Source organism: Papaver somniferum, chromosome 3, assembly GCF_003573695.1.
Source record: "Papaver somniferum cultivar HN1 chromosome 3, ASM357369v1, whole genome shotgun sequence".
Taxonomy (NCBI): Eukaryota; Viridiplantae; Streptophyta; class Magnoliopsida; order Ranunculales; family Papaveraceae; genus Papaver; species Papaver somniferum.
The window spans coordinates 2,468,080-2,477,812 of NC_039360.1; the positions used below are offsets into that span (position 1 = coordinate 2,468,080).

Here is a 9,733-nt window from a genome sequence, read left to right on the forward strand (position 1 = left end):
ATCTCTAGCTGGTTGAAATTGTCTTCATTGTTTGTTAAAATCTTGTGAATTGTGTTTGTTTTCTTTCTCCTATTAGTTAACTGATTAAGATACTTTTTTTTTCTCTCTCTCTCTCTCCATTGTTTTAGCTATGAATTGTCATTTTCTGAAATCATCAAACATAATCCATTTAAACTCAACTTTGTTGTTAGCTCTTTCTATGAAATCTGCAGTCTCAAGTTTTACATCTTATTCTTTTAAATTTAATTCATAAATCTTTTGTATCAAATTCTTCTTTTCTCTGCTTGCTGCCCATATTGTTCTTTGAACCATCTTTTGATGAAGTACTTTAAGTTTTGAAGCTTCTTAGAAAGAAGAAAGAATAAAACTTGGGGACCCAGTGTACTCCATGACATTCCACCAGGTTGTCAAGTTACTGAGAAAAGTTTCATTGTGCAACCAATATATTTCAATTTTGGAAGGAGGATTGTGATGTCGATCTCACATTACATGTTGTGAACTCCATTAAGGAGAATTTTGCATGTTGATACAAAATCACTAATTTTTATCTCGGAGAGAAGCGCAGCTTGCGCGCATCTGATTGAGTACCTCCATGCACATCTTAATCCTGACACTTCGGGAAATTCATGCTACTCATCTGAGAGTGAACACTTATTGTCATATCATGTCAATATTAAGAGTTCAGCTGGGAACATAACATAGGATAAATACTCAACAAGTCTTGCATTATTGAATAATGCGGGTGGGAGTTCAATGAAATTTACAGAATACCTGGAATTTTTGCAACCAACATTATTCTAAATAAATTCCATATATAAATATACTGAATTGTTCAGTACATATGTAAGCAAAGAGGCTAGGCTCTCATCAGCTTTAAATTGCTCTATTTCTTTGCAGAACAGAGGCACATGAATATGGAATTTTACGGTTTTAGTCTTGAATTAAAAACTACCATCAACAAAGATTTCTTCAATTTCAATGTCTAGAACAACTGGGATTTTCTGAAGTTCTCATATGATTGAAAGTGTACAAACTGGGTTATAAAGAAAAGTTTCTTTATCTATTTCTGCAAGCCCCCCTAGTTTGTTGCCGATGACTATAGAATTTTATTCTGGCCAGAGATATAAAGGTAGCCCTGTTAATCTCACCCACCATTTAAATTTATTCAGAGCTTCTCTTGGCAGAACTTCATTGATGCAAGATCTCTGTTTTACTTTAACAAATGTGCCTGCTTCAGACCGCTATAATGATGTCCAACCACTCATCCATTCATTGTTAGAGTTTGGATAAAAAGTGGCTAATTTTTGTCCAGTGATTACCAATTTAATAAACCGGTTCCACTTTAATTTCTCTGATATGGCCTTTGCAATTTTATTTCAAGAAGAAGTACCCTGAAATGATACCATCATTACTCGAGATATCCAATATTTAATGCCTGAAGTATTGTTATCTACTAGAGTTTTATTAAAATATTTCCTGGTTGGGATTTGTTGGGTTGAGGAAGCATTAACACCAGTCTTTTGCTCTGTAATTTCTCCCATGTTCCACCAACCTTCTTCATTTACTCCTCTGGGAAGACAGATAGAGTTATTCCTTATTTTGCTGGCATCATTATATCTTGCAATTTTTAGATATTCTCCTCTTCCATTGCTTTTGATCTCTACTACGAAGTACGAGTCTTCTCTTCTGGTCCAGCTAGTTTCTTTGGTCTTCTTCTCTACAATCAATGCTAGAATATCCTTGATTCAGCGTCCAATTTCTGACGAGAAAAGAATCCAGTACCTCTTGTCGTCTTTCCCTTTCTCCTCCGCACGAATATCATCTTTCTTTCCCTGCTTTGTCTTGGAGATTTGAAATGTTTTCCATTCAATTTGCATAAACTTTTTCGAATCTCCCATGATGAGTTGACTGGGAAGGAAACCGATTTGCAGACGCTCTCTCTCCTCTTGTTTTGTAGTTAATTAGTTACAAGTCAGGTTTTTTTGTTCGACTCGGAGATAAACGTGGAAAATATATTGAAGAAGTGTTTTTAAGGTTGGTCATGTATATCATGTTTGTTTTTGGACCTGACACTTGATTCATTTAGATCTTACTTAATATGTTTGTTTTTTGAATCAGATCTGACTCAACAAAAATGTATGAATGACTTAGTCTCATGAATCAAGTGCATTTTATTCCGTGGCTCAAGCGCATCATAGTCAGGGATTAGGTCAGGTCGCGATTCAAAGCTGACTCAAAGTAAAAACAAAGGATCTGACATCTGATTTGTCCGAATCAGGACCGAGTCAGATTCAGAACCCGAATCAGCAAAAAATAAACACCTTCTTGGTATCGTGTTAGAAAATTAGTTACGGTCATAAAAATAAAATGGTCAACAATCAATTAGTACACACAATACATGACGTTATGTGCTTTCTTCCCATGTTGTTGTGCTTTACTGCATGCTCACTTCACGTGCTGATTAACCAGGCACAACTCAATCCACGAATCTACCGTGTTGCGTTTGCCAAATTGTATGATGTTTCGTGTTTGTTCAAATTTTAGCACGGTGTGACATAAATGTGCAGAAAGAGGTAACTCAGTTTTAATTTACTAATACTAATCAAAACTAGTCATAAAAATTCAAGGCGACCAAATTTGTGGTACAAAAACCCCACTGTTGGATTCATTGAAACTCCATCTTAAACTAAATTGATACAAAAACCCAAAATTTTAAAAAATTAATACAAAATCCACAAATTCCAAAATTGGTTTCGTCAAATTCTATGAGATTTCATCAAAAAGATAAAAAGTTTGGGGTTTTTGTGTTACTTTTGTTTTGGCGGAGTTTTTGTGGATGAATAGTGACACCTTTGAAGTTATAACTCGCGGACCGAATACTAATTACTGAATTGATCAAAAAAAAAAATACTAATCACTGATCAAGTTCTTATTTTTAGGAATAGGAAAAATATAAGTTTCAACATACAACTACACTGAAAGGAGCTTAATCTCCAGTTTCATTTTTTTTTGGATTTACACCTAATTTTCCTAGCCAGACTTCTTACCGATTTGGATCTTTTTGTAAAGTTTCTTCGTTCGGAACACAAGTAGCACGTCCAACACCAAACCAACTACACACGACAAAGCCATGACCACAAAAACTTGTCTATAACAGTGAGCTCCAACACATGTATTTCCACCTCCTTTTGTTTTAGTTGCTTGTGCATCGTACAAAAAACCAGCCAGCAAACCAGAGAATAGGAATGACCCAAGGGGAAGATTCAAGATTAGAATGTTGTAGATCAAACCATAGTATTTAAGGCCAAATAGTTCCGAAGCAGTGGGTACTGTAACGGCAAGACGAACACCGTAGCAAATACCAACAACAATTGAGCCCACGTACAAGGAACCTGGTAATGCAATGGCTAAAACAATGTATCCTAGAGACATCGGGATTTGCGATGCAGCGTTCCATAGCGGCCTTGGTGTTGCATGATTCCTGCATTATGAATTCAGTTTAAGTCAATTGGAAAATTTGAGGTATAAGGTACAGAAAAAAGACTACGTAATAGCACGTACTTGAGAAAATATTCAGATATCGTTCCTGAGCCGATACGACCAAAGAAACCGAATATACTTGTAAGTGATACAAATATAGAAACATCAGCATGCCCAAGAGCTAAACCCATTTGCCCCAGATTATTCATCACAGCTAAACCAGTACCTACACCACAAAGAAACGAAAGGAAAAGAATCCAGAAATCTAAAGTTTGAACTGCCTCTAAGATTGTGTGATCTTCTCCAAGAACTGGTTTCTTATAATCCGTTTCAACAACTTTGTCAGTTTCCAAATCTTTCTCTTCTTCTACTACTAGTACCGATTTTTCTCTCATTTCTGTTTCAACTGTTTGTGCTTCTTCTTCTTGAGTTCTTGTTTCAACATCATTATTATTATTATTTTGAGAGTTTGAGTTCTTAAATATAGAGTATAGCGGAATAGACAATGGCGAAACTACTAATAGAAGTAGAAGTCCAGAAGCGAAAAGCAAAGACAGTAGATGACTGTGCTTTCCGGAGAGATCATATATTAAGAGATATAGAGCAACAACCACAGCAACAATATTGAAGAAGTTCAAGTATTTGGATTCTTCTTCTTGTCTGGCAGCTGTATTTGTAACGGATTCTGGAACTTCGCGGAGGAAGAAAATTGCAGTGAGACAAACCACGGCAGGAACTATTGCTAACATGAGCAGAAATTTTGAAGGACTATCAGCAAACAAAGCGCTACAAACATCTGTGAAGATCGCTGTGCTTAAACCCACAAACCCTTTTAAGATTCCAGATACAGGACCGCGATTTTTACGAAAATTGCGCATGCATGTAACTAGAATCGCTGTATTCATCCATGTTGTACTGTTTCCTCCCAGGGTCAGAAATATGCACATCTGCAATTCATAAAAAAAAAAAAAAAATCTGAAAATGTACACATCGGAATGTGCCAGTGCAGGACCTGGAGAAACGGAACAGTGTTATACCTGCCAGTAAGGAAGAGGATGAATTCTCCGACTAACAACAAGCCATTGAACCCCATAACCGATAAGACCTTCCAGAGATCCAATTAATAAAATAGCAGGAGTGGTAAGACGATCGGAAGCTATACCAGCAAGAACACCAAAAGCTTTACCAACATCTTTAGCTACTGAGAGATTATTTAGTTGTAGTTGAGTTAAAGACATTAATGATTTTAAAGCAGCCGAGTAGTTTGAAAATGTATAGTTGTTTCCTGATATCGCTTGTACCCATATTGCTGTTACGAACCCTAACCATTTTCCTAGTGAAGAAGAAGAAGATGAAGATTCATGCATGTTTCTCTAGCACTAGAAATCTTAACTGATGAAGATGTCGCTATTAAGTGGAAACTATATACAACAGCATATACATGGAAAGTAAAATGAACATGAAGATCCAACAGCTCAGCATGCACCTTGTTGCCAATGTTAGCCTCAATGACGAAGACAGCAATGACATCAATCACCTACCTAATAAGAAAGAAAATGATTAAATCCGTTGAGAAACGAACGCACATAGTGTGTTGCACAGTCCGTGCACAATTCTTACCAGAGTGGCGCGTGTCATAACCAAGTTTATGTAAATTCGGCGGGTGGTATCCACTTGGACGCTTAGACGTACCTACGTTTTAATTGTGGGTGGAAAATTGTGGTCTGTACGGCACCCAGTGGATTATAGGTCCGACTTCAGATAACTTTTGAAGGCACAACTTTGCACCCAACGAAGATTTTTTCGGTAAAGAATTTGATGCCGATAGAATTTTGAACTCAGGTCACTGGTACCATCACCCAATGACTTTACCACTGACATCGGAGGGAAGTCAATGTTTAAGGAACTCTTCTAGTCTTTAACCACAGTGGGAATTAGCCAAGGAACTCCAGTCTTGGTAGTAATTATAATCTTGTATTTCTCCTCTGAAATGAAAATGATGTGATGTTGGAACTTTTTTAAAGTTTCAAATACACATTTATTAATCAAATTGGATTCATTTATAAAGCAGTATTCTCGTGGGGGACAAACAGGTAATAGATCCCTTCAATTCAAATAAGATAAGATCATAATATCCAGAATTCCTGATCGATTCCAATTTTGTCTGTAAAGACTTCACTTTTCATCGCGAGACAAAAGAAGTAGATAGATTTTTCTGGTAAGACTGTATCGCGTGCACTTGACACTACCTATCCATAATTCCCCGTCTTTCTCTTCTTCCACTTCAGTTGCGGCTTTAACAACCTTGCCTTCACTGTCCTCCAATATTTGCATGAGTTTACACCCTCGGGGTTGTACTTGACGAGCACTCCATGAAGTCGGCCTCCAATACTGAGCACGAATTGGGTCTTGGCTGTGATTGGGAACTTCAGCAAGAATTTACTGAGTCCAGGGTAAAGACCACACTAATACATAGCTGTATATGGATCGGCAACAGTGGACAGCCACCCAATTCTTACATTATCTGGAAATCCAGGTAGAATGGCAAATACCTCAGAAGTCCTTGCTTTCTCTCCTTTCAACTCAGTATCTCCTCAACCTATTTCACAACTCAAGTTTAAGCACCGTATGCAACAGAATTATACTGAGCATGAAGTAAGACGGCCGAGCGTTTTTTGTGAAGAGATAACCAGTAACAACAAGAAAATTGAGGGCATAAAATTGGGAGCTCTATCTAGTCACATCCTTGTCCTAAAGTTTCACCATACACAAACTAAACATGGATAACAGAACATAAGTAATGGTATCTGCCAGCCCTTTTAAACCATAGCCAATATAATATGTTAATGAAAGAAGTAAAAGCATCAAAAAGAATTTATACTTTTGCACGCGGGAGGAGACCGACCTGCCGAGGGATCCTTCACAGAAGATGAAGACTGACTTGTCCTTGCCCCTGGTTACTCCATCAGGAATTGGAGGTTTCTGACAAGGACGATGGTTTCCTTTGTATTTGGATTGTATTTCAAAAACCTCCCTGTATTGTCTCCGGAGAAAACAAGCTGAGTGAAGTTCCTACAAGCAAATAAAGTTTCAGTTATGTGTAGAAACCCAACAAGGCCAACTACCTCATGAGCATGTTCAGATTTCTTCACCCATAAGTAGTATAGTACCGTCTTATTTAGCATTTGTACGACAGTTTTGGATGATAACTGCAACCTTAATTCTTTCCTGAGTATTTATTGGTAATCTTGATTTATAATCAACCCTATGAGATGGTTAAGTTCTAGTTCAGCTGACGGATCCAGGTTGGCAGCATTGCCCCCAATGAATATCCTATGTCGTCAGCTCTGCACTGATACTGTGCTGGCTCTTGCACGGAGATAAGCAGCATTTGAAGGATAAGACTGTTTCCAGCTCACTCTCTGGTCAGTGCAGTGATTTGGGCTTAGTAAATTCTAAGAGTCACTGTGTCAACACACTTTATGAATAGGGCTGTCAATGGATATTCGATATCCGGTATCCGTTTCCGAATATCCGGATTCCGTTAGGTTAATATCCGACATAACGGCTATCCGATATCCGATACCCTTAACGTAACGGATATCCGTTTATTAACATAACGGTACCGGTTAAGGGAGTTTCCGTTAGGTTAATATCCGATACCGTTAGTGTATAACTATATCATAAAATTTTCGGAAATTTTCGATACCTAATATCCTTTAGGTTTACTCTTTAGTCATTTGATTACGTCTCTCCTAAGTAAATATCGGAAATTATCGAATATTAACGGAAATTATCGGAAATTATTGAATATTAACAGAAATTATTGGAAGTTTTTTGTATCATGAGTAGATAACGGAAATTAACGGAATAATATCCGATATCCGATAGCTTATCCTTAACCTTATCGATATTGAATTTTTGAATTCCGACGGATATTATCGGATACCGGATATCCGATAACCCTTAACCTTAACCTTATCGGTATTGCCAATATCCGATGGATTTTTATCCATTGACAGCCCTATTTATGAAACTCTGTTCAGTCATTATCAGATTTGGTCTGTGGCAAAACAAGGTTAAATGCTAGAGATGAGTACAAGGAATGAAAATATCAGAATCTTAAACTTCCAAAACCCATTTGTAACTTACTATAGCTTCTCCATTTTCGTATCTGCTTGTCCATCCAGAGCAAGATTACATTTACGACCATGAAAACTCTCATCTATGCAACTATGACGCCTCCGCGTGCCAAACAACAAGTAAAGACGAAATCTGAAATCAAACAAATACACAGTATTGCTTAAGATCTTCCCAGATATATCATTCAACAACACCTTAAGTTCCCAGAGAGAATTAGAAACAAAACGTAATCAGTGTGTTTGTCTAAGAAGCTAGTGTACCTCAAGGCAACCAACAAACCCCAAAATCATTATAAAAAACTTATGTCGTAAATATATTTCTCACCGATTCCTAATAACTACTTGTGCCAAACATGCTCTAGTAATAAGGAGAATCATCAAGATTTCAAAGAGTAAGCACCATTGCTATCATCCGTGGAAAATCTGGGCATACTCTAGATTCCTGTTAACCAAGGGAAAGCGATGACTAGGAATTGCCGAAAAAAATACATAAACAGAAAACATAAGAGATTTTGACATACAAACAGCCACAAATTTATTTAAAGAGAGCTAACACTAACAGAAGTACACTGCGCAACCTCAATCGCTCAACTAATTAGACTCGTGCACCAATGATGCATTGAACATGGGCCTGTCAGTCTGATTGTGAATAATGTGACAGATAAGTAACCGGACCTCAAGAAGTACTCAAACACAGTTTCTGATGACTCATACTCCTTAGCCACACATCTGTTTATCCCCTTTTCTAGGTCTGCCTTTATAGAGCCGATTACATTTTTGACCTAAAGTGAATTACAAAAATCAATAAATGAGAAAACTGAGCATACAATGAAAAATACAAGTGACGGTCGTGATATAAAGGTAAGGGGCGGGAGCCCACTTCAACATATACATCGGATTATGAATGTGACTTCCTCATAGAAGCTTTAAGAAAGAATAACAAATAAAAATGTCTACATTTACGCAAGTAAAATAGCATGAAGATCTATGTAAGAGCATGACTGAACAAATAATTAGTTTCAGGTATGATTCCTATGAAGGAAGAAAGACTAATCTGTATACAGTTGTAGCATACATAATAATCCATCAAACAAAAGTCAAGTTCTACTAATTGACATCTGAAATAACACTTCACACCATAAATTTAAACACAAATCTAGCCAGTTACAATAGCCTGTTTGGTTTAGGGTTATATTCAATAGCTTTAAAAATGAAAAATGATTTCATACCAACAAAGTAACCTATGCACTTAATAATCCAATTCCAAATGTGTTGCTTACCAAATTTCTTAATCCAAAAACCAATCTCTCCTTCTTCTTTTCTTTCCCTTTTGATTCCTCACTTTCCTTTCTGGTGCTGTTTTTATTTCTAAATGTTTCGTATGACTCGTCAAGGTAATTTTGATTGAAACACCCTGAGAACCTTAATTAAAATTCCGTTCTCTTCTCTTCTCTTCTGTATTAAATCAGATCTGAATCTTTGAACCCCTCCTCCAAACCAAACTCGCTAGTCGCCACAACTCCTCTCGCCCTATTAATCCAGGTTCGGGGCTCGACATTTTTTGTTTTATATGGTTTAGTTCGGTGTGTTTTATTTTGTTACACTCCAATTACACCCTTTAGCACTCAGGTGCACACACTTGTCTTCTCCCCCAAATCCAACCCGGCATTATTTCCCTTTGTCTTATGACTCTCTAGGTATATTCAAAGGCATTTCAGTAATATATATATATATATATGTACATACTTTCTTTAAGTTGACACGCCAACAGGATATAAGTATTGATTGCTACACTATAACTATTACACCCATAATAGGTAGATACACTGTTGGGAATTCCCCGGCCAGTGAGTCCACCAACTCTGCTATAATCCGAAGTGCTTGGATTAAAGTAAGGTTACGGCACCTTAACAGGCCCGTAGCTATTTCGCCACTTCTTATTGTGGTTCATCTCTATGATTCTGTTTTTCATTTCAACCAGCTTACCTCCAAACTGCTTAAGCGCCCCAGATAGTGCTGTATCTGATGTCCATTCAGGAGTGTCTCGCTGCCTTAGAGATACCTCATCTGAAGAATGCCTAGACAAGATCTCTATAGGTGATATGCCAAGT

The 9,733-nt window shown here is 37.2% G+C and overlaps 1 protein-coding gene across 5 annotated transcripts; it reads right to left on the reverse strand.

Moving 5' to 3' along the window:
• Window positions 1-2,880: 2,880 nt before the first annotated feature.
• LOC113355135 (protein NUCLEAR FUSION DEFECTIVE 4-like) lies at window positions 2,881-9,157 on the reverse strand. 5 transcript variants are annotated; one of them, XM_026597920.1, is made up of 8 exons: window positions 8,903-9,157; window positions 8,298-8,404; window positions 7,948-8,064; window positions 7,633-7,755; window positions 6,386-6,552; window positions 4,518-6,079; window positions 3,562-4,427; window positions 2,881-3,481 (listed from the first exon to the last, which is right to left on the reverse strand). In XM_026597920.1, exons 6-8 carry the CDS (start codon window positions 4,845-4,847, stop codon window positions 3,031-3,033), a joined length of 1,647 nt encoding a protein of 548 aa, XP_026453705.1. In that variant the 5' UTR covers window positions 4,848-6,079; window positions 6,386-6,552; window positions 7,633-7,755; window positions 7,948-8,064; window positions 8,298-8,404; window positions 8,903-9,157; the 3' UTR covers window positions 2,881-3,030. The 5 variants fall into 5 exon arrangements, with proteins under 5 accessions (XP_026453705.1, XP_026453702.1, XP_026453701.1 ...); XM_026597917.1 differs by lacking the exons at window positions 7,948-8,064; window positions 8,298-8,404 and having other exon boundaries at window positions 4,518-5,021; window positions 5,173-6,079; XM_026597916.1 differs by lacking the exons at window positions 7,948-8,064; window positions 8,298-8,404 and having other exon boundaries at window positions 4,518-5,021; window positions 5,101-6,079.
• Between the last annotated feature and the right edge of the window lie 576 nt (window positions 9,158-9,733).

Bases quoted from the DNA above. Each gene is read 5' to 3' on its own strand.
- LOC113355135 (XM_026597917.1), bottom strand. From the start codon at position 4,847: ATGCATGAATCTTCATCTTCTTCTTCTTCACTAGGAAAATGGTTAGGG. The intron at 4,428-4,517 runs GTATAACACTGT...TATGAATTGCAG, and splicing joins ATCCTCTTCCTTACTGGCAG to ATGTGCATATTTCTGACCCT. The intron at 3,482-3,561 runs GTACGTGCTATT...TTCATAATGCAG, and splicing joins ATATCTGAATATTTTCTCAA to GAATCATGCAACACCAAGGC.